This window comes from Squalius cephalus, assembly GCF_949319135.1.
Source record: "Squalius cephalus genome assembly, chromosome: 25".
Classification (NCBI taxonomy): domain Eukaryota; kingdom Metazoa; phylum Chordata; class Actinopteri; order Cypriniformes; family Leuciscidae; genus Squalius; species Squalius cephalus.
The window spans coordinates 30,059,204-30,084,435 of record NC_137146.1 but is presented as its reverse complement, the minus strand read 5'-3'; the positions used below and the strand labels follow the sequence as shown (position 1 = coordinate 30,084,435).

General features: G+C 41.2%; 1 protein-coding gene across 1 annotated transcript in view; it reads left to right on the top strand.

Moving 5' to 3' along the window:
* Window positions 1-25,232, top strand: part of LOC307153874 (uncharacterized protein) — a 139,263-nt gene that overhangs the window by 26,665 nt on the left and 87,366 nt on the right. The window contains exons 9-17 of the mRNA XM_079863627.1: window positions 469-480; window positions 564-641; window positions 723-776; window positions 870-923; window positions 1,781-1,834; window positions 2,327-2,380; window positions 8,297-8,344; window positions 9,018-9,071; window positions 9,375-9,428. Of these exons, the coding sequence (XP_079719753.1) occupies window positions 469-480; window positions 564-641; window positions 723-776; window positions 870-923; window positions 1,781-1,834; window positions 2,327-2,380; window positions 8,297-8,344; window positions 9,018-9,071; window positions 9,375-9,428 (462 nt within the window). The remainder of the gene's footprint in view (window positions 1-468; window positions 481-563; window positions 642-722; window positions 777-869; window positions 924-1,780; window positions 1,835-2,326; window positions 2,381-8,296; window positions 8,345-9,017; window positions 9,072-9,374; window positions 9,429-25,232) is intronic.

Sequence of the window (25,232 nt, the reverse complement as noted above, 5' to 3'; positions counted from 1 at the left end):
GTGTGTGTGTGTGTGTGTGTGTGTGTCTCAGAATAAACCCCTTCAGGTGTGTGTGTGTGTGTGTGTGCGTGTGTGTGTCTCAGAATAAACCCCTTCAGGTGTGTGTGTGTGTGTGTGTGTGTCTCAGAATAAACCCCTTCAGGTGTGTGTGTGTGTGTGTGTGTGTCTCAGAATAAACCCCTTCAGGTGTGTGTGTGTGTGTGTGTGTGTCTCAGAATAAACCCCTTCAGGTGTGTGTGTGTGTGTGTGTGTGTGTGTGTGTGTGTCTCAGAATAAACCCCTTCAGGCTGATGAAGACCTGATCCTGATCACTCGGTCGGGTTTATTCTGAGATAACAACCGGCTGGATGTACATGAATCAAATGCTGTGATGTGTTGAATCATCTCTCAGTGCTGTTCATGACTTACTGTAAGCTAAAAGATTCATTCATACAGACTAACTTCCTCTTTTATCCCCTTGTTTTACAGGATGATGAACGGGTAAGTGTGAACCGTACACTCTCAGGACTGAAGTGTGTGTGTGATGAGGTTGAGGTCTTCATGAAGCGAGTGTGTGTCTCCAGTGTCCTCTGGATCGAGAGCCCAGCGCTGGCGAAGACGAGGACGAGTGCGACTGCAGCGAAGGGCCTCCGGGACCGAGGGTGGACACGCATCTCCTTCACTCTCTGCTGAGTAAGTGCACACTGTCTCTTTAAACGGTGATTACAGTCTGATCTCTACAGGGGGAGCGGGGGGAGACGGGAAGAGCCGGTCCTCCGGGCCCCGACGGGAAACCTGTGAGTAAAACTACATGTAGATTCAGCATATTGACGCTTCTTTCGGCCGCTGGCTATCTGTGTGAACGACACGTGTGTGTTTTCTCAATAAAGGGACCTCAAGGTTCAAGAGGAGAGCCAGGAGACCCAGGTGCACCTGGAGAAAAGGTAAGAAGCTCTTACAGTTTCAGACCATTTACTGTTAACAAACAAACCAACAAACTCAAAAATCATGCAGATTTTAGGTGCGGTTACCGGAATAATTCAGTAAAAATACAGTAAAAATGTAAACATATTTACAGAACAACCTGAAAATTGTACAATTTAAAAAAATTTATTTACAGCAACAAATGAATAAAAATTAAATAAAAAAGACGGACCGTGTAAAACCCGAATGAACATACCGGATCTGAAATTAATTATGAAGAAACGGTAAATCTTTACAATAACATTCATGTTAACATAGTTAATGTATTAACTAACATGAACTAACCATGAGCAATACGTTTGTTACTGTATTTATTAATCTTTGTTAATGTTAGTTCATATAAATCCAGCTGTTCATGTTAGTTCACAGTGCATTAACTAATGTTAACACGATTTTAATAAAGTATTAGTATATGTTGAAATTAACATTAACAAAGATTAATAAATACTGTATTAGTGCAGTTCATTATTAGTTCATGTTAACTAATGTTAACCAACGAACCTCATTGTAAAGTGTTATCGAAGGAACTATTCCAATTAAACAATTCTTCTGAACCGTCAGTTTTGGGATTTTCACTGTAAAGTATGAGATGATTTGTTCTTTATGAGTTCCTTCAAGGCAAGTCTTTCACTGTCTTGGTATTTCTAAGGTATTAGTTATCACTTCCAATAATGGTGCATTTAACAGTATTTTACTGTAATGTAAGGTTAGATCTGTGCAGTTTTATTATATATATATTTACCGTGTTTGTAAGCATGCAGTCGTACAGTATCTGTTGAAGAAGTCAGCGCTGTGTTTCTACTCTTCTGTCTCGTAGGGTGACGCCGGTCTATCAGGACCGAGAGGAGATCCGGGACTCCAGGGGGCGAAAGTGAGTCTCCCATCGGCACACACACACACACACACACACACACACACACACACACACACACACACACACGTAGTGTTTTCATTTTTATGGGGACTTTCCATAGACATAATAATTTTTATACTGTACAAACTGTATATTCTATTCCCTTACACTAACCCTATCCCTAAACCTACCCATCACACAAAACTTTCTGCAATTTCACATTTTCAAAAAAACATCACTTTTTTGATTTATAAGCCGTTTTCCGGAAAAACCAAAAAATTTTCCCACACGAACAAGGATTTCGGATATTGCCATCCTTGTGGGGACATTTTGTCCACATAATGTAGGGTTTACCAGGCCACACACACACACACACACACACACACACACACACACACACACACACACACACACACACACACACACACACACACACACACACAGTGTTTAGGTGTAACACGGTGAGCTTTTCCCTCAATGCAAATCATGTTGGGTCTCTGTCACATGCAGGGTGAGCGAGGAGAACAAGGGTTGCCAGGGGAACCGGGCCCGCCTGGACCAATGGTAAGAGCTCTTACTGACTGCAAACTTCTCTTCATAAGCACACTCAAACTGCGTCCCAAACCGCGTACTTGTGCACTATTCTACGCCATTTTGTAGTATAAATACAGTTTTTTCCAATTGCTAACACACAATTTTGCAAACTAGGCTGGTTTTATCAAAATACTCAACACAGTTCACAAAACCACACACACACACACCCAAACTGCAGAATACCTCATATATCCTGCAAAATGAAGCACTGCAACCAAAACTACACACAGCATTATCAAATCAAACTTTTGCATGGAATGACACACACTTCATTCATATCAGCAGATTTCTGTCTGACCAACGACACACTGATGGCGTAATGAAGAGCACTCTCATCTTCAGTGTGCTTCGCCATAATACTAAAATAGTTCAAATTCTAGACAATTCTTCAGATTGTTCACATGCACAGAAATATTTGCAGAGACACACACATGCTGTTGAAACAATTTTTTATTTTATTTTTCACCAAACAAGTCAGTGCAACATATGACCAGCAGAAATATTTACACTGGACATGACACAGATATGCTCACAAAACGCAGTAAACTGAAACAGACTGAGGTGTTAACAGTGAAGCGTTGAGGTGTTTGGCACACACACATGTATCGGCCAATCAGATCATGGAGTGTCAGTTTGAATGGCAGTGTTTTTAAATGGCAAACATGACTTTATGTCAGATTGTGTGTGTTATGCAGAGAACCGCAGGCGATACGTCCTCAATAATTAATGCGATATGGCTCAGCTTGTCAGTTAACTGCGGCTCAACAATCTCATGCGATACATCGCCCAGCCCTACCGGATGATGCACTTATTTAACGAAAACACAAGTGAGGAACGAATGGCCACTTCATGCACTCGACTGTCACCGCTTTAACTACGGGCTATCAGACTGTCAGAGAGTACATAGTGCAGGAGTGTATAGTGCAGGAGTGTATAGTGTATAGTGCAGGAGTGTATAGTGTATAGTGCAGGAGTGTATAGTGTATAGTGCAGGAGTGTATAGTGTATAGTGCAGGAGTGTATAGTGTATAGTGCAGAAGTGTATAGTGTATAGTGTATAGTGCAGGAGTGTATAGTGTATAGTGTATAGTGCAGGAGTGTATAGTGTATAGTGCAGAAGTGTATAGTGTATAGTGTATAGTGCAGGAGTGTATAGTGTATAGTGTATAGTGCAGGAGTGTATAGTGTATAGTGTATAGTACAGGAGTGTATAGTGTATAGTGTATAGTGCAGGAGTGTATAGTGTATAGTGTATAGTGCAGGAGTGTATAGTGTATAGTGCAGGAGTGTATAGTGTATAGTGCAGAAGTGTATAGTGTATAGTGTATAGTGCAGGAGTGTATAGTGTATAGTGTATAGTGCAGGAGTGTATAGTGTATAGTGCAGAAGTGTATAGTGTATAGTGTATAGTGCAGGAGTGTATAGTGTATAGTGCAGGAGTGTATAGTGTATAGTGTATAGTGCAGAAGTGTATAGTGTATAGTGTATAGTGCAGGAGTGTATAGTGTATAGTGCAGGAGTGTATAGTGTATAGTGCAGGAGTGTATAGTGTATAGTGCAGGAGTGTATAGTGTATAGTGCAGAAGTGTATAGTGTATAGTGTATAGTGCAGGAGTGTATAGTGTATAGTGTATAGTGCAGGAGTGTATAGTGTATAGTGCAGAAGTGTATAGTGTATAGTGTATAGTGCAGGAGTGTATAGTGTATAGTGTATAGTGCAGGAGTGTATAGTGTATAGTGTATAGTACAGGAGTGTATAGTGTATAGTGCAGGAGTGTATAGTGTATAGTGTATAGTGCAGGAGTGTATAGTGTATAGTGCAGGAGTGTATAGTGTATAGTGTATAGTGCAGGAGTGTATAGTGTATAGTGCAGGAGTGTATAGTGTATAGTACAGGAGTGTATAGTGTATAGTGCAGGAGTGTATAGTGTATAGTGCAGGAGTGTATAGTGTATAGTGCAGGAGTGTATAGTGTATAGTGCAGGAGTGTATAGTGTATAGTGTATAGTGCAGGAGTGTATAGTGTATAGTGCAGGAGTGTATAGTGTATAGTGTATAGTGCAGGAGTGTATAGTGTATAGTGCAGGAGTGTATAGTGTATAGTGCAGGAGTGTATAGTGTATAGTGTATAGTGCAGGAGTGTATAGTGTATAGTGCAGGAGTGTATAGTGTATAGTGTATAGTGCAGGAGTGTATAGTGTATAGTGTATAGTGCAGGAGTGTATAGTGTATAGTACAGGAGTGTATAGTGTATAGTGTATAGTGCAGGAGTGTATAGTGTATAGTGCAGGAGTGTATAGTGTATAGTGTATAGTGCAGGAGTGTACAGTGTATAGTGTATAGTGCAGGAGTGTATAGTGTATAGTGCAGGAGTGTATAGTGTATAGTGTATAGTGCAGGAGTGTATAGTGTATAGTGCAGGAGTGTATAGTGTATAGTGTATAGTGCAGGAGTGTATAGTGTATAGTGCAGGAGTGTATAGTGTATAGTGCAGGAGTGTATAGTGTATAGTGTATAGTGCAGGAGTGTATAGTGTATAGTGTATAGTGCAGGAGTGTATAGTGTATAGTACAGGAGTGTATAGTGTATAGTGTATAGTGCAGGAGTGTATAGTGTATAGTGCAGGAGTGTATAGTGTATAGTGTATAGTGCAGGAGTGTATAGTGTATAGTGTATAGTGCAGGAGTGTATAGTGTATAGTGCAGGAGTGTATAGTGTATAGTGTATAGTGCAGGAGTGTATAGTGTATAGTGCAGGAGTGTATAGTGTATAGTGCAGGAGTGTATAGTGTATAGTGTATAGTGCAGGAGTGTATAGTGTATAGTGTATAGTGCAGGAGTGTATAGTGTATAGTGCAGGAGTGTATAGTGTATAGTGCAGGAGTGTATAGTGTATAGTGTATAGTGCAGGAGTGTATAGTGTATAGTGCAGGAGTGTATAGTGTATAGTGTATAGTGCAGAAGTGTATAGTGCAGAAGTGTATAGTGTATAGTGCAGGAGTGTATAGTGTATAGTGTATAGTGCAGAAGTGTATAGTGTATAGTGTATAGTGCAGGAGTGTATAGTGTATAGTGTATAGTGCAGAAGTGTATAGTGTATAGTGTATAGTGCAGGAGTGTATAGTGTATAGTGTATAGTGTATAGTGCAGGAGTGTATAGTGTATAGTGCAGGAGTGTATAGTGTATAGTACAGGAGTGTATAGTGTATAGTGCAGGAGTGTATAGTGTATAGTGTATAGTGCAGGAGTGTATAGTGTATAGTGCAGGAGTGTATAGTGTATAGTGTATAGTGCAGGAGTGTATAGTGCAGGAGTGTATAGTGTATAGTGCAGAAGTGTATAGTATATAGTGCAGGAGTGTATAGTGTATAGTGCAGGAGTGTATAGTGTATAGTGCAGGAGTGTATAGTGTATAGTGTATAGTGTATAGTGCAGGAGTGTATAGTGTATAGTGCAGAAGTGTATAGTGTATAGTGTATAGTGCAGGAGTGTATAGTGTATAGTGCAGGAGTGTATAGTGTATAGTGCAGGAGTGTATAGTGTATAGTGTATAGTGCAGGAGTGTATAGTGTATAGTGTATAGTGCAGGAGTGTATAGTGTATAGTGCAGGAGTGTATAGTGTATAGTGCAGAAGTGTATAGTGTATAGTGTATAGTGCAGGAGTGTATAGTGTATAGTGTATAGTGCAGAAGTGTATAGTGCAGAAGTGTATAGTGCAGGAGTGTATAGTGTATAGTGCAGGAGTGTATAGTGTATAGTGCAGGAGTGTATAGTGTATAGTGTATAGTGCAGGAGTGTATAGTGTATAGTGCAGGAGTGTATAGTGTATAGTGCAGGAGTGTATAGTGTATAGTGCAGGAGTGTATAGTGTATAGTGCAGAAGTGTATAGTGTATAGTGTATAGTGCAGGAGTGTATAGTGTATAGTGCAGAAGTGTATAGTGCAGGAGTGTATAGTGTATAGTGCAGGAGTGTATAGTGTATAGTGCAGAAGTGTATAGTGCAGGAGTGTATAGTGTATAGTGCAGGAGTGTATAGTGTATAGTGCTGGAGTGTATAGTGTATAGTGTATAGTGCAGGAGTGTATAGTGTATAGTGTATAGTGCAGGAGTGTATAGTGTATAGTGTATAGTGCAGGAGTGTATAGTGTATAGTGCAGGAGTGTATAGTGTATAGTGCAGGAGTGTATAGTGTATAGTGTATAGTGCAGGAGTGTATAGTGTATAGTGCAGGAGTGTATAGTGTATAGTGTATAGTGCAGGAGTGTATAGTGTATAGTGCTGGAGTATATAGTGTATAGTGTATAGTGCAGGAGTGTATAGTGTATAGTGTATAGTGCAGGAGTGTATAGTGTATAGTGTATAGTGCAGGAGTGTATAGTGTATAGTGCAGGAGTATATAGTGTATAGTGTATAGTGCAGGAGTGTATAGTGTATAGTGCAGAAGTGTATAGTGTATAGTGTATAGTACAGGAGTGTATAGTGTATAGTGTATAGTGCAGGAGTGTATAGTGCAGGAGTGTATAGTGTATAGTGCAGGAGTGTATAGTGTATAGTGCAGGAGTGTATAGTGTATAGTGTATAGTGTATAGTGCAGAAGTGTATAGTGTATAGTGTATAGTGCAGGAGTGTATAGTGTATAGTGCAGGAGTGTATAGTGTATAGTGTATAGTGCAGGAGTGTATAGTGTATAGTGCAGGAGTGTATAGTGTATAGTGCAGGAGTGTATAGTGTATAGTGTATAGTGCAGGAGTGTATAGTGTATAGTGCAGGAGTGTATAGTGTATAGTGTATAGTGCAGGAGTGTATAGTGTATAGTGCAGGAGTGTATAGTGTATAGTGCAGGAGTGTATAGTGTATAGTGCAGGAGTGTATAGTGTATAGTGCAGAAGTGTATAGTGTATAGTGCAGGAGTATATAGTGTATAGTGTATAATGCAGGAGTGTATAGTGTATAGTGCAGAAGTGTATAGTGCAGGAGTGTATAGTGTATAGTGCAGGAGTGTATAGTGTATAGTGCAGGAGTGTATAGTGTATAGTGTATAGTGCAGGAGTGTATAGTGTATAGTGCAGAAGTGTATAGTGTATAGTGTATAGTGCAGGAGTGTATAGTGTATAGTGCAGGAGTGTATAGTGTATAGTGTATAGTGCAGAAGTGTATAGTGTATAGTGTATAGTGCAGAAGTGTATAGTGTATAGTGCAGGAGTGTATAGTGTATAGTGCAGGAGTGTATAGTGTGTGATTTGGGACACAGCCTCAGTGTGTGAGGCGAGTGTGTAGATGGTGTTCGGCCCTGTAGAGAGCAGAGGTGGACAGCAACACTGGAGGACTGTACTAAACTACACTTTCTGAGTATCTGTACTTTACCTCTTTTGTTGGGGTGTAGGAGTGTTAAATAAAAAAATAAAAAAGAAGATGATTATGGCTGTGTTTCATTGTTGTTGTTGTCAATTTAGTTGTTTAATTTCTATAGGTTTTATACCCTAATTCTAAAAGCTGTTAATTCCTCAGTCTTACTAACTGGTAGGTGTATTCACGAGGTTGATGCAGAGGCATAATGTACAGTATTACATACAACAATACAACAATAATAAAACAGTGCATTGACATTTACTTTTTACTTCTGATACTCAAGTACTTTTGAAAACGAGTACTTCTGTACTTTTACTGAAGTAAACATCGGTCTTTACCACTTTGACCTGTACCGGAGTAATATTTGACCAGTAGTGTGTGTCCTTTCACTCAAGCACGTCTGTAGTGTACGTCGTCCACCTCTGGGAGAGAGAGAGAGAACACGGCCGAGAGATGTTTCACACACACTGCGCTCAAACTATAAGAGCCGAATAAAATACTGAAATACCAAGAGAAAATCTGCTTTTGTGTTTCAGGGAGCAACGAGAACGATCATCGGGACAGCCGGACCGCCAGGAGAGAAGGTACTATATTCTTTCACTAATAATAATATATGTTTTTAAATTGTAAAGTGTATAGATCAGAGGAAACATTTGTACTTGCTTTTAATTTTTGCTGATTTAAATAAGAAATCATTGCATTACTTTTCTTTTCACCAGACTACAGTCATTTTCTTTTTCTGTGTTTTAAATATTTACATTTAATACTGTAATACATTTTATTTAAAATTTACATTTTTGGAATACAGTATTACAATGTAATTACTATATACTAAGCAGTTAAAAGGCCTTATTCATAAATTGCATGTTGTCATAAGCGTTTGTGATATTAAGCATCAGATGTAGACAGTGTAAACTACACAGAGGATGATGAACACGCTCCACTCATCTGGACTGAATATATGAATATATCACTGAGAGAAACGGTTCTGCCCAGATCTGAAACATTGATTCCATCATTCATTAAGCTGAGTGACACTGACAAAATGCCCTTCATATTTGGAGAAGATGATTTATTTATTTATTTATTCATTTATTAAGATGGATTGTATTCATTTATTTATTTACTATGCTATGACATGATCTATACATATATCTTTTGTTTGTTTTATTATTTATATAAAATATGTTAATGCTTTGGCAACATTGTGATACACAGTCATATAAAGCTCATGTGAAATGTTGTGTTGTTGAACAGGGAGAGCCGGGGCAGAGAGGAGAACGAGGACCTCACGGAGAGCCCGGTCCAATGGTAACGTTGTGTAATGTTATATATGACAACACAAAACACCTTTGCTCTTGCACAGAAACGATATCTGACCAGACAGATTTGCAGATATATAAATACAAAGTTTTCAGATATGATAAAATGCAGCACAACAATGATTAATTGTTGTATTCATTAATATGCAGCCATCTTCTTGAAAATTGTTGCATGGAATACACACGTTTGTCCATATTCACAACACTACATGCACAACCTGATACCAGTCAGAGTATTGATGGAGTGAACGAGAGAAATACGGTTGATTGAAGATATATCTGTGTTCTTCAGGGTAAATCAGGACTCTCTGGGAGCCGAGGACCCGTCGGCCCTGCTGGGTCAAAGGTCAGACAATATTCAAAGGATTTTCATTGTCAAATGTGTTACATTTACCCGTGTTAGGGGTGTGTGCTGTTATCCTCACGAGACAGTGTTGGGGAAACTCATTACAAGTAGCTTGAGTTATGTAATCAGATTACTTGTTCAAGTTCCCTTTCGAAAGGGAACTCTACACTACGTCAGAATGACGCAATGGGGAACGCCTCAGGCGTGACAGGTGTCTGAAATCAATATCAAATCACGGCAATCACATTGACCGGCGACAGCCCGTGAATCATTAACGTGAATGATTAACATGCGACCTGCAAGTATAAAAGGGCGCCTTGCAAACATGACAAACATCTTTTCGTCTTCAGGGACTGTTTTGTCTGGTCTTAATGTCAAGCATTAACGGCAATTAGAAAATGAAGCGCACACTTAAGGCAAGTCCTAAGGTAAAGAATTTCATTATATGTGTTGACCCGTGCCCAAGGTTTTTGTTGCCGGGTGACACACATGAAATGTGCATTTTCTGTCTGAGTGAAGAGCACGCACGGGACGCTCTCGAGGGAGCGTCCTGTGCAAAAAAAAAAAAAAAAAAAAACCCTCTCAGATGCGTCATCGACTGACGAGAGCGTGTTGCAGGTGGATGACGGAGACGTTTCTCCTACTGGTACTGCAGAGAGTGCTCTTCAGGACGGGCAAGAAATGGCTGATGAGGATGAATTAGATCCAGAGCCTCGTCAGCCATCCTGCCCCGTGTATGCTGAGCTGGTGGTTGATATGGGGCGCGCCGCCGACAAACTTCAGTTGCCATGGCGGCGCGCTCAGGGAGAGATTGCTCGCGGCAGGCTTGACGATCGATTTCTCCCTGAACATATGCCACCAGCTCAGGTGAGCCTTCCTTTCCTTCCTGATCTCCATACTGAGATCGAGAGGGCTTGGAAGAACCCATACTCTGCTCGTATTCACTGACATCAGCGGGGTGATTTCGCTGATGTTGAGTGGATCGGGAAGCATGGGTATGTGTCGATACCGCCGATTGACGAGACGTTCACAAAATATCTCGTGTCTGGGCGGGTGTCGACACTTAAAGCTCCAACCCTGCCATCCAAACCGCTTAAAGTATCAGTTCGTTTGAATGGCAGAGCATACACGGCAGCAGGTCAGGCCGGCGCTGCTCCCCATACCATGGCGGTGCTGCAAGCTTACCAGGCTGACCTGCTGTGGGATCTCGACCAGGGGGCGGGGCTGTCCCCTGAGGCGGTTGCTGAGCTGCGTCGAACCACAGTTTTGTCTCTCCAGGCCTGCTGCCGCGATCGGCCGATCGATGGCAGCGATGGTGGCCACGGAGAGGCATCTGTGACTTAACATGGCTGATATCGGGGAGAAAGAGAAATCCTTTTCTCCTCAATTCACCAGTTTCGCCTTCTAAACTTTTTGGCACCTCCGTGGATGCGGTGGTTGGGAAGTTTAGAGAGGCGAAGGCACACTCAGCTGCTTTTGAAACATGTATACCGCTGAGATCCGGGTCCAAGCCCAGGCAGACGGGAGGCCCTGGTCCCTCTCGGTCCGAGGACCGTAGACAGGACCAGAGGTCCAGTGTCGCCTCTCGTGCGCCCCCTCCATGGAGGAGTAGGACACAGAGAAGGCGAGCCTCCCGCAAGAAGAGGGATCTAAGGGAGGTCATCCAGCGCAAGCGCACACAGCGTGAGTAAGGGTTGATCTCCCTGGAGGGCCTTTTTCTACCAGCCCTCTCTCTCTTCCTGACTCCCCAGGCGTTCTTGCTACATCAGGCCTGGGGCTGGGCCCATGATAGAACTATGTTCTGTTGGCCCGCCTTGGCTTGATTAGTGTGAGCGCCTCTTTTAGGCATGTAAAAGTGGTGGACCCCAGGTTTTTGTGAATCTCTGGTGGAGTCTTCACTCCGCATGCCGCAGGTGAGCTGATTGGTCTTTTAAGAATATCTGTGTGTACAAATAACACTGACATTTATTTCTCTACAGACCTCGTTCCCTCTATAGACCTAGGGAGTCGTACTGGCAAGGAGGAATAAGGTAAAGTAAGTTTTGGACTTCAGGGCCCTGAAGCCTCCCCTCAGTTGGTGGCTGGAGCGAATTAGGGAGAAGCTCAAAGAAGATTTGGCTTCCGTGCTGAGTGTGTGATGGCCTTCCGGTCATAACATTTTTTATGCGTGGTGGGCCGCCGCTCATTTCTGTTTAGCCTCAGGGCTATTAGCCACCCAGGGGTAGAGTAGTTGGTCTTCCTAAAAAAAAAAAAAAAAAGCTTTTTTGTTTTAGGTTTAGACTGACGCTGGCGCTTCAGATAGATCTTATATCTTACCTATCGGTTTGTGACATTGATATCCTGAGTACTTCGCTCCCCTGAGCTCTGTAAGGTGTCAGTAGGTTGAGTGTTTCACAGCCTCTCAATCAAGTTGGCTTTGGCTCCTCTGAGCCCTCAGGTAGATCTATGCTTATGGGTCGGCCCTAACCCGGGCCGCCTCTGTAGCTGGCCTAGGCTATGTTTGGGATGTTGGAGGCGTTCTGCTAAGTATAGCTGCCGCATTCATTATGTGTTAGGCTTCCTCCCCTAGATTTCAGCCTCCTCCCTTAAATGGGAGTTGTTGGCCAAGGCCCGCCCCTTTCACTGCATTCAGGGGTGATAGAGTAATGCAGGGTGGTAGTTGAGGTATGATCCTTCAGGCGGGTCAGGCTGTCTTTCGCTCTGCGATGTGATAGTTTGCCAGACCCTGCCGAACAGAGCTACTTGTTTTTAGGCCTCTAGAGCTGGCTCCACTCAGCCTGTTGAGCTGAACCGCTCGAACGATGGGTGAAAGTTGGTTGGCTTGCAAGCAAGCTCCGCTCCCCCAGGCTGGGCACAGGACAAATCCCTGTCACCCTTTGGAGCCACTTGCAGGCCCGCTCCCTGTCTAACATTTCAGGGGCATATGGTGTTACTCCCCCGCTAACGCAGGGTAGTTTTGAGTAATCCATTCTCAGCTCTGTATTATCTACCTCACACCATGATGGCTCCGGTTGAGCAGGGAGTTCTAACTACATTTCATTCCAGTTTTTGAACTCGGCTCCCTTGAAGCCAGAGCATTGCCATGAGCTGACGCCCATGCATATAGTAGGTAGGCCCTTAATGGGGCCTCCACTAGGCAGAGTGGCGTATGTTGTACTCCCCTGCTATAAGGGTATTGCTTTTTGCTGAGTACACTGCCTTTGGCAATGTGATTAGGTACCAGGATGCTGTAAGCGCTGTAGTAACAGTTTTCTGCCATGAAGGCTGCACGGTTAGGTAGTAGGCCCCAGCAGGCCTCTTTGACCGGGTAGCCCCCAAATAGGGCTCCTAGGCCAGCTCACCTTCGGTGGTTGGCCCTGGTAGTTCGGGCAGAAGGCTCACTGCCGAGTAATAGGCCTTAACAGGCCTCCTCGGAGGTGGGTCCCAATATTGTGGAACATACACTAGGACAAAACTATAGGAAAAGTTTTTAATAGTATGGTTCCAGCAGTGTTCATTAAAGTAGCAGAAAGACTCGCTATCAGCTAGTAGGCTCGACCGGGCCTCCCTGTTAGGCGAGTCCCCAGCAGCAGTCACATCCAGCTGATTAGACTGTTTCAGGAAGTAGGCCTCTTCAGGCCTCCCTGAAGATGGGCTCCCACATTTTTTGTGGGGATCAGGTAGTAGGCTTTACTAGGCCTCCCTGAGGGCTGAATCCCTCATACTGTGGTACTAAGTGGCCCTGAGGTTGAACTATCAGGTAGTAGGCCTCATAAGGCCTCCCTGAAGGCAAAGCCCCATAGACAGTCAACTGGACTGCCAGTCTGGCCCAATGTCAGCTGTGGTTTTCAGGTAGTAGGCCTCTCCAGGCCTCCCTGAAAGTAAGCTCCTTCATGTCATGGTTCTCTGGTAGTAGGCCTCACCAGGCCTCCCTGGAGTTGAGTTCCAACATACTTTGAGTTTCCACTTAATGTGGTTTTTCTGGTAATGGGTAGTAGGCCTCTCTAGGCCTCTCTGTAAGCGAACTCCCATGTACTGTGGTAGGCTTCACTAGGCCTCCCTTAAGTTGAGCTCCCACGTTTTGTGGTTGTCATGTAGCAGGCCTCTCCAGGCCTCTCTGTAAGTGAACTCCCATGCACTGTGGTTATCAGGTAGTAGGCCTCACTAGGCCTCCCTGAAGTTGAGCCCCCGCATACTGTGGTTGTCATGTAGTAGGCCTCTCCAGGCCTCTCTGTAAGTGAACTCCCATGCGCTGTGGTTATCAGGTAGTAGGCCTCACTAGGCCTCCCTGAAGTTGAGCTCCCACATACTGTGGTTATCATGTAGTAGGCCTCTCCAGGCCTCCTTGGAAGGTTAGCTCCCACTTACTGTGTGTTTCCACTTAGAATGGTGTTTCAGGTAGTAGGCCTCTCCAGGCCTCTCTGAAAGTGAGCTCCCACGTTTTGTGGTTATCAGATAGTAGGCTTCACCAGGCCTCTCTGAAGGTGAGCTCCCACATACTGTGGTTGTCAGGTAGTAGGCCTCTCCAGGCCTCTCTGAAAGTGAGCTCCCACGTTTTGTGGTTATCAGATAGTAGGCTTCACCAGGCCTCTCTGAAGGTGAGCTCCCACATACTGTGGTTGTCAGGTAGTAGGCCTCTCCAGGTCTCCCTGAGTAGTTTCACTGTGGTGCTGGGTTTTGTAAGCTAGTGGCCGCTTACTTTCAGTTTAGCAGACCTTATCAGGCAGCTACCGAAGGTGAGCTTGCGCCCTGGCTCGACTCAAGTTTGTATTCTCTGCTACGGGTTCCCTCCTGGAACCTCTTTATCCTGCTACAGCCTGGTTGCCTACCAGGTAGATCTAATGCTCCCCTCACTGAGGGTCAGTATGAGTATGTGGTCTCCTGAGTCTGATCAGTCGGTCGTAGGCCTCTCATGAGGCCTCCCAGTTAGATCAGTCCTTAGGCCCTCACAGGCCTCCTTAGTGTTTTGAAACACAAACACTGGGTTGATCCGTGGATCGAGTAGAGAAACTCCCCTCGCTGGCAAGGGTTGTAAAGCACTATGCTGAGTCATACTCTCCAGGATATCCCGTCTCTGAGATCCGGTCCGAGTGGTTCACTGCCTGCTTCGCAGTCCCTCGGGTTGGATGCCTTCCTAAAGGCAAGTGTCCAGAGGCTCTGTCTTCGGACAGACAGGAAGTGGCCAGACTGTAGTGTCTTATATGGTGACACCAGGTCAGGCCTGCCTGGTGGCATTTCAGGTGGCACGTTCCCCTGAATAGTGACTGGCTGGGGTTCCCTCAGGTTCCCTAGCCACATTCCCTAGAAGGGACCCCTTCTAAGAAGTTGAAGTTGTGGTCCTAGGCCCTTGAGCAGGCCCAGTTAGACCTTTCACTAAACTATGTTTATGGAGGTTTTCTGTGGTATCATATAGCTTGGGCTATGACCGTAGGGAGTGCTGTCACTGACAGCCCAGTGTGACCTGGGGGTGAGTGGTTCTAGCGTTCATTTGAATTGCCGGTTCTGACAGTTGTCACTGCCATTGGGCATGCACTCCCCTTAGCATGGTGGCGTTGGTATATCGTTCCCCATTGCGTCATTCTGACGTAGTGTAGAGTTCCCTTTCGAAAGGGAACGTCTCAGGTTACGACTGTAACCTATGTTCCCTGAGAACAGGGAACGAGACACTACGTCTTCCTGCCATGCCTCGGGGCCTGCCTGCAACAGTCCCTTCAGACGATAGGATGTTTGTCATGTTTGCAAGGCGCCCTTTTATACTTGCAGGTCGCATGTTAATCATTCACGTTAATGATTCACGGGCTGTCGCCGGTCAATGTGATTGCCGTGATTTGATATTGATTTCAGACACCTGTCACGCCTGAGGCGTTCCCCATAGCGTCATTCTGACGTAGTGTCTCGTTCCCTGTTCTCAGGGAACATAGGTTACAGTCGTAACCTGAGACGTTTTCAAGTAACTAGTAAAGTAATGCATTACTTTTTCAATTTACAACAAAACATCTAAGTTACTTTTTTAAATAAGTAATGCTAGATAGTTTTTCACATTTATTGACTGACAGCTCTCCTGTCCCCATGTTGAGAGAAATAAAGTGAAGAGGTGTGTGTGTGTGTGTGTGTGTGTGTGCGTGTGTGTGTGTGTGTGTGTGTGTGTGTGTGTGTGTGTGCGCTGTGTAAACATGATGATTATTTTAGTTCTAGATTAAATGTGAACATGCATTTATGTTCATCTCACTTGCACGAAAACATTCAGTATTCCTCAAAATGAATAAAAACAGTAAAATGCAATCTCAGAATTTTACACAAATAACTTGTATAATTAACTATATTAAATTACACAAATATACTTTATGTATTAAATCTTGCTTTATTAACCAATGTCTTTGCTGCTGACCTTCAATGATCTAATTCAACAATACTAATAAGCAAAATTTACTTTAGATTAGTGTTGAACTTCTTCTCCCGTCTCCTATTGTTCTTTATTCCAGAATGGGAAAGGTTTGTTTGAGGCTCATTCACTTCACGTTTGGTGAGGGCCTTAACATTTGCCAAAAATAGATTATTTTTGTTGTTGTTATTTTTGTTGTTGTTATTAAAAAACAAATAAACAAGCAAGCCCAGCCCAGGTGAGGAAAAGTAACGCAAAAGTAATGTAACACATTACTTTTCATTAAAAGTAACTAAGTAACTCAATTAGTCACTTTTTTTGGCAGTAACGCAATATTGTAATGCATTACTTTTAAAAGTGACTTTCCCCAACAGTGCTTGTGACACAGTGACACAACTCATCATTACTGTCAAACACACATCATGAGATTCATACACTGATCCACACAAAGTAATAATGTTTATTAGGCGACTTTCACGTTGAGTGATTGAGTCTCGCAGTGTCACACATCTGCATTATAAAAAGAAAGATTTTCAGCACCAAAAAACAACAGAAAAAAGAGAAAGAGAAAAGTTGGCAACAGTGTGTCAAATATCTTGAAGCCTCCTGCAGTCTGACACGCTGGACTCGATTATACTGTCACTGTTAGGAGTGTAATGGCACTTCAGGAGAAAATAACAAATCATGTTTATTTATTTATTTTATTTAATTTTTATTAAACAGTTGTTTATTGAATGTCTAAAAAAAAGTCAATGTAAATGACACACACTGCGGTTTATGGAGTTCATCAGACGAAGAGATTTGAAGTGCTTTTGGATGCAAAATATTTTAGAATTAGGTTAAAATGATTGCGCTCCACTGAAGTCTGTGAAGTTAAACACAGACCCGCTTGCGGTCAGGATCATCTTTTTTGTGAGATGGAAATACATGCATGAATTTTGTACCATTTACAGGTACAGTACGTACAGTAACAACTGTAAGATGTAAGTTGTGCGCTGAGGAAAATGCCTCTGAAACGCATTAAATGACACATCAGACAGCAAGCCACGGAGGTTCAGGATTTAGTTTGATGTTTGACGTTACACTCTTACAGAGAAGATCTGCAGTAAAACACATTCACACCGAACCCAAAGACCCGCACTAGAAATGTTTGGTGGAACATTACACCCCTAATTATTATATATTTAGAGTGTTTTTTGAGGTTTGTGTTTGTCATTTTTAGGTTCAAAAGAAAGGTAAAGGCTCTTTATGGTTTATAATTGATTAAATCAGAGTTATTTTGTAGTATCACAGCGATTTGGTTTCGGCTGCTTCTGGAAAAGCAGTTTTGTCCAATAAAGCCTGACTCGTCTGTGTAATTCTGACACCCTTCCTGTTGTTAATGAGGGATCTGACGTCTCGTTCTCTCTCTGTGTGGGTCGACAGATATTACAGTTGTTACAGTTAAACATCTGCTAGTTTCTGTCTGCCGGCACTGGAATTACGGCAGCTTGCTGTAAACGTGAAGCAGCCGTTGGTCTATATAGGCTTTGAGTGGTTATGCTGCGTTATATTTTTGCATTTTATTAAGCATAGCCACAGAAACTAAGCTTGTTAAGCATCATCTGGTCTTGCGGTTCCACTTGATGCCACCAGGATAATAAATAAGATGCATTTGCCTTGATATAGTTTCAGGGAACATTGCACCGGCTAATGGTTTACAGGAACTGAAGAGACTCAGTCATGTGTGGCTCAGATGAACACAATTACAATCACTGTTGACATGAGCAAGTCAGGCTCATTTTCCTTTAGAAATTAACTTCAGACCAGTGTTTTCTCAGTATGCAATCTTGATTAAGCAAGACGAATGACTTTCTCCTGCAAATTGGACAAAGCGGCTTGTAATCATCATAATTTTGTATAGGAAACAGGAGATGTATATTTGACTTTCCAGCTCCCACTGCAGAAAGAACAAGTGAAAAGAGTTCTTCACATGGTTCCGTTCAGAAATTCACTAAACCTAAATAAAGTGTCTACAAAGCTGTGGAATTTTTAAAGAGACCATTCATCTTTTTATAAAAGCATATGCATATAATAAACTCTATCAATCAAAAGTTTGAGGCCAGTAAGCAAGTAAAAAAAGATATTCATATTTTTATTCAGCAAGGATGCATAATGTTGCAAAAGATTTTGTTTTACATAAATGCTGATCTTTTGAAATTTTTATTCTTCAGAGAATCATGTAAAATTAAATGTATGCCGGTTTCCACAGAAATATGAAGTAGCAAAACTGTTTTCAACACTGATAATAATCATAAATGTTTCTTGATCATCAGATCATCATATTAGAGTGATTTCTGGAGGATCATGTGACACTGAAGACTGGAGTAATGATGCTGAAAATTCAGCTTTGATCACAGGAATAAATTACACTTTACTGTATATTCACATAGAAAACAGATTATTTACTTTATAATAATATTTCATGGTTTTTGTTGAGCAGAAGAGACAAAAACAATAAAAATATCACTGACCCTAAAACTTTATACGTAGAGTACACAAAATGTAACTTTATCAAACATAAAATGAATGAATAAATAAAATAGAAATATAAAAAATCAAACTATTGTTACTTCTGTAAAATTGAAACATAAATAATACATTTAAGAACAATAGTCTGACCCTCGCTAGTATTAAAGAATAGTTGTTAAGCCACCAAAGCGAAACATTTGTGCAAAAAGCAAACACACGAAAAGCCTTCGAGCTGGAACTGCTCCAGTGGTCTAATCCCCTACGGGTAAAAGTGTTAAATGCTTTAATGTTTTTATTAAATAATTAATCACATTAGATTAATGCTCTAAATTTGACAGTTCTAGTGATGCAAATAAAGTTTCATGGGCAGTAAGGAACTTTTATGAGCAGCAAGTGTCCCCTGTCATTGACACTGAAGTGAGTTTTTAATTTTAGTTTTAATCAGTAAAGACATAAATCAGTCTGACTGACACAGGAATAACTCTACGCTGGCACGGATGACAGCTGATTCTCTCTATGTACGGTCCAAACCTATAATAGTACTCTGGACTCTGATCCACGAATTGACGTATACTTGCATGAAATTCTAAATTATGCCTTTAAATGAAACAGCCTTTCAGTGGATCAACATCTCAGAAAATGAGTGAAAGAGATGATTAAAGTGCCCCTGTTGTGCTGTTTTAAAGGCTCCTAATTTTGTTTTGGAGTCTCCTTCAATAAGTTGACACACATCCAAGGTAAAAAAAAGAAAACTTTAATTTTCTCATAACACACACTGCAGCATCAGCTCTTTTCTCACAGTGTCTGAAACGGTTCGTTTGAAGATTCAGTCTCTCTAAACCCCGCCTCTCTGAGCGCTGCTCTGCTCTGATTGGTCAGACGGCTCAGTCTGTTGTGATTGGTCGACCACTGACAGCGCATGTCAGAAATCCATTACAACAACTAGAGCGTTTGAGGGCGGGGCTAAGAGACGCTGCTCAGCCAATCAAGACCAAAGACTGGCATTATGCAAATTAGTTCCCTTGTTACATGTAACAGGAAGTGAGACTGGAATTGCTGACGACTCGTTTCAACAGTTTAGAATCGCTTTTTTTGTTTAGGAGACAATGAGTCTCATTCACTAATAATTGCGTGGATTATTTAGTATATTTGTATATATTTGTATACGCACAGGAGAACTTCACACGAAAAATCTACACCCAATTTCACAACACGTTCGTACGCACATGACTTTGTTCTTAACCTCGTTCTGATGTTAGTGAATGTTGAGTATTGTAAATGAGCGGGTTAGTCATTTGCATAAACACGCCCAAATATAAGGGCTTTCTGGTAATATTCTCACCAGTTCTCAGTTGTATTATATAATACAATTAATGTAACATACTTCAATATAATTTTAGTCGTGCAGACCTCTTACATTCACAAATGGCTTTGTTACACACTACATGAAAGCGAACATTCGAAAAAGCATAATGCACTTTATGGATGAGCTCTGAGCGGCTCGTTTAATCTGAACATGAACTCATAAACAGAAGAGTTCTGTTGAGATGTAAATGTGTTCATGCTAATCTTCCTTCACGGTCTGACGCCACACTCGCACTGGAGCCGGGTCATGTGACACTGGCTCCAGATGAAGGACCGCTTCAGTAGTGATGACGTAATGCTTGTGTTGGTTCAGTCACGGCCGTGAATGAGACTTTGTCAGCCCTTCACCAAGGAATTCATTGCTAAAAACTACTTGAATCTGTCAACACACTTTTCCTCTGGGCTGACAAATGAATCTAAATGTTAGTTCTGTTCACTTATCCCGGGAATAGTCTGGTGGACGATGCCAAGTTACAGGGTTGTCTTTGGGAACGGTTCAAGCCACTTGTTTTCTCTGTGCAGATTTTCATCTTCTAAAAGTCCAAATAGTCAACAGAGAGTGACAGATGAAGCTTTAAATCTTTGATATTTGCCAACATTATGGAAATTATTTGGAAATGGCTCCAAATCTTTCTCCAAGTTTGCATTCATCACCTTTTACACTCCATACTGTGTTTTTTTTTTTTTTTTGTTAATTTTATCTTTCAAAGCAAAATTCTAACAGCATAATATTTCTGGAACAAGTGAACACTATAAAACCACACTATCATAGATTTAAGCAACATATAACTGTATAATATCTGTTTTTATGCAAAAACTTCTCAGATCAAAATATATATTTTCATAAATGTATGGATATATTTTTATTAGGGCAAGTTGCCAAATATTTTATATGTTTTATATGTAGTTTTTGTAATTACAACATGGGTGTGGGTAATAAACAATAAGCAAATGTAGAAAGAAAAAAAAAAAACTTTCAAATAATTCATGGTTACAGAGAAAATACCAGAATTTTTTTTTTGTCAAAATATGTGTAGACTCAGAATTTCTGTCCATCCAAAGGCAACAATTATTTTGTAGTCAGAAAACAGAACAACCGTCAAACCTTCCTCAGAGACGCCGGTAGTAGAAACTGTGATGTATGATTTGCTTTAAAACGTTATAACAAAAACATTATTAATCCAACCTGCATGTATTTTTAAAATTAAACATTTTAGTTTGACGTTCATCTAAAGTTTTTTAAATGTTACAGCTTGTTTCAGGACTTTCAGAGAACATTCAAAAGTAACATTCCCATAATGTTTTGCAAAATTATAAAGTGGAAAGTTCCCTTAATGTTCACATAACCAAGAAAAAAACCAAGTTTTAATGGATATTTTGAACGTTCATAGAATATTCAGAAATAATGTTTTCATAATTTAATGGAAATGTTATCAAAATGTTCTTGCAACATATTTTTTTGTCATATGCATGTATCTAAATTTGCTTTAGGAACATTAAAAATATATATTCTAACTATTTTACATTCCCCCTTCATTTCTCCCTTCACCCTCCTCTTCTTCTGTTACTCCTTTCCTCATTATTTCTTAGAAATATGCAAATCGCTGTTTATTAGACCATTCAAAGAAAACATCAGTTTACGTGCAAATGTGTTTTATGTACAGTCAGCATCAAATGCTGTCGTTCTGGTTCGGTTTACTGCTCGCTGCTGTGAAGTTTAACACTCTAGGCTTGCAAACAGAGGACTTCTCACTTTTTTGAGTTTTAACAATCATGCTGTGGTGTAACTCTTTAAAACTAGTTCCTAACTTTAGCAGAATAAAAAAAAGTCCCAAGATATCCCCAAACTGGGTCAAAAACCTCCCTATTGTGGATTTCATGGCTATTAAAAGACCACAAACTCCCCACAGCTGCACATAAAGTGTTCGCTCCCTGCGAGGGTCCTGCGCTCCGAGACGCCAGATCACCAGTCCTCGCGGCTTCATGTGGCCTGTGGGCTCTAGAGCTGAGTCTGAGTTTAGGAGCGTCTCAGAATCAGATCACACACACCACACACACACACACACACACACACACACACACACACACACACGCATACATTTGATTATTTTATTTGGAATGACAAATACTGATTAAAACAACACAGCATCCAAATATTCACAAAGAGCTTTTCATGTTTAACCTCACAATTACAGACAATGCAAATAGTCACAACCACATTGCTATGCATAAGTTTAGACACCCATGCTAAAGTTGACTAAAAAGAGGAATAAAAAATCATCTTTTGGAAATTGAACTTAATGCCTTAATTTAAAAAATTAGGAAAAATCCAACCAATTTTCTTTGTGAATGAATAATGTATCGTAAATAAATAAATGTTCTTCCTTAAAATACAGGGTGCATAAGTTTGGACACCCCTATGTTAAATTCCCATAGAGGCAGGCAGACTTTTGTTTTTAAAGGCCAGTTACTTCATGGATCCAGGATACTATGCATCCTGATAAAGTTCCCTTGGCCTCTGGAATTAAAATAGCCCCACATCATCACATAGCCTTCACCATACCTAGAGATTGGCATGGTTTTATTTCAGTTAGCCTAATAGCTGGTTTGATTTGCATTGAGAGATGATCTTATGGAAAGTACTCCATGCCAATCTCTAGGTATGGTGAAGGCCATGTGATGATGTGGGGCTATTTTAATTCCAGAGGCCAAGGGAACTTTATCAGGATGCATAGTATCCTGGATCCATGAAGTAACTGGCCTTTAAAAATAAAAATCTGCCTGCCTCTATGGGAATTTAACATAGGGGTGTCCAGACTTATGCACCCTGTATTTTAAGGAAGAACATTTATTTATTTACGATACATTATTCATTCACAAAGAAAATTGGTGTCCTTAAAGGTTGGATTTTTCCTAATTTTTTAATTAAGGCATTAAGTTCAATTTCCAAAAGATGATTTTTTATTCCTCTTTTTAGTCAACTTTAGCATGGGTGTCTAAACTTATGCATAGCACTGTAAATAAATAGGCTATGGATAGTCTGAGTTTAGGAGCGTCTCAGAATCAGATCACACACACCACACACACACACACACACACACACACACACACACGCATTTGATTATTTTATTTGGAATGACAAATACTGATTAAAACAACACAGCATCCAAATATTCACAAAGAGCTTTTCATGTTTAACCTCACAATTACAGACAATGCAAATAGTCACAACCACATAAATAAATAGGCTATGGATAGAGGTGACATCGTCTTCTCCACACATGCAGACTGCCTATAATTGCTGACACAGAGCAATATCTGGCTATTTGCTTAGAGGTCTTTTTACTCAGTCCAGCAATCTGCAAACCTCTGACGCATAATCTGTGCACATGTCCTAAGCTACCAAAAATGAGAATGATTAGTTTGGTCCTGTAACCACACACTGCTATAGCGTTTGTTAATGACTGATACTTTAGCATTTTCTCAGAAAAACACAAGTCCATGTAAGCATCAAAACAACAGACACACACACCACATGTACACACACGTGAACAAACATGTGTTTATGTGCTGTTTTACAGTTTTTCTCAGTCGCTTTGGTGCATTTCTCACATTGTTGGACTTCAGTTCCAAACAAATAAATTCAATTTCAAATTATACAATTCAGATTCAGTTTTTCAATGCAATTATTCAAATTCAACAATACAATTTCAAATTATGTGATTCAAATTCAGTTTTTTCAATGCAATTATTCAAGTTTAGCAATTCAAATTCAAATATAAATGATTCAAATTCAGTTTCTGGTGGCACATATTTCAGCCCATACAAACTCTCCTCCTCTCACACCTGTCAGCAAATTCCACTCATCAGTTGCCCCGATCGGCCATAGCACACGGGGAAAACCGGAACCGGCCTGGTGTTGCACCGGAAGTGCTCCCGCGTAGCAACAACTTCCGTGCACAAGGTTCCGGCTCCGATCACCCCGTGACATGTACGCTAAACTTTAGCGCTTACAGATCGAGAGGAAAAATCATGGGCCAAACGAACTCACGAAATTATCACTCGGAATCTCTTTGGTTTTATAAAAAGGCTTTAGAGAAGCCATGCCTCTTACCAGATGTAGGCATCGATGAGTCTCTGCTGAAATATTCTGGTTCCGACTCTAACGCTGTGCTGCAGGCCAACTCGGATGAGATGCTCAACACGGTGCCGGGTTACATCGACAGGCTGGGATCTGCCATTGGTGCTCTGACTTCAGTCCCGAATGCTGTTGGACTTGGAGCTTTGGTGATTTCCTTCATCATAGAGAACGTCATCAAGGCCGCCACTCAGACAAGTGATCACACATACAGCCTGTTACAACGTGTGTTTGGGGAAGAGAAAGCTTCGAGTGTCCGGGACACAATGACAGAGTATCTGAAACGCCATCGCATGCACATCAACGATGACCAACAATTACGGGAGGAAATAAGGAGACTGGAACATCAGCTGAGCAACCATCTCACCATCCTCAGTAACTCCCTGCTGCATGACGGACAGATGAGCACCCGTGGGTTCAAGATCTGGGTCAACGGAGCCGCCTTCTACGTCCAGATGTTGATCCATGGCGCTCGACTGAATATTCAGGCTGGTAAATCTGCATCAGACTATCTTAATGCTATCGAAACTGCCATCGACTTGTATTTACAGGACCTGGATAACTTGCTGGAGAAATACAAGACTTACAAGATCAATTCTGGCATTTTCTGGTATAGGCCTGCTGCCGCTGGCGGTTACATGGGTGGTTTTGGATCCGTTCCAGCTGAATGTATTATGACAAATAATGATAACAACTGTGTATTAAAGATTGAATATGCATATGACTGTAGTGGTCAACAAATGGCCACGACTTTTATGGATATTGTTTACTCAAATTATGAACCGATCAAAGGTTTAAAGAGTTATTTTTTAAATATCAAGAACAACCTCAACTCTCTAATGCATCAACATGATTCATTCACTCTGCCGTGGGCAGCAGGTTAGTTTAGATCAGGGGTCGGGAACCTTTTTTGACCAGAGAGACATTTTTTTTTTCATTTTTGGTTAATGCATTTTTCCAAAAGAGCCACAGTAAAAAAAAAATTAGGTCCATAGACAACTAAAAACAAACAAATACTCAGCAAATAATAAATAAGTTGCAATATAGAATTAATTGTGCAGGGCTTTCACCGTGAGGTTGAGTTACCAACTTATGAGCATAATTCATCTTTTAGTGAGTCTGTGTGAGAGAGAGAGAGAGAGAGAATGCACACAGTACTTGCATCTACTGTGTTTACCTGAATACTCGACTTTGCATTTTGATATATTTCCTTGTTTATTTGGCCGTTTAGGCGCGCGACCGAAGACAAAGGCTAGACCTACTATGCTTGTCCGTGTTGCGCTCGGAGCGCGTGCACAGCATCCTGTCAGTATAATTCAGTTCTCTTTCGAGACTTATCGCGCTTTTAATATTTATTTTCAATATAAAGCACATCCTGCTCTTTTCTTTCTCATTCATTCATGTTTTATGATTAATAACTTTAAACAGA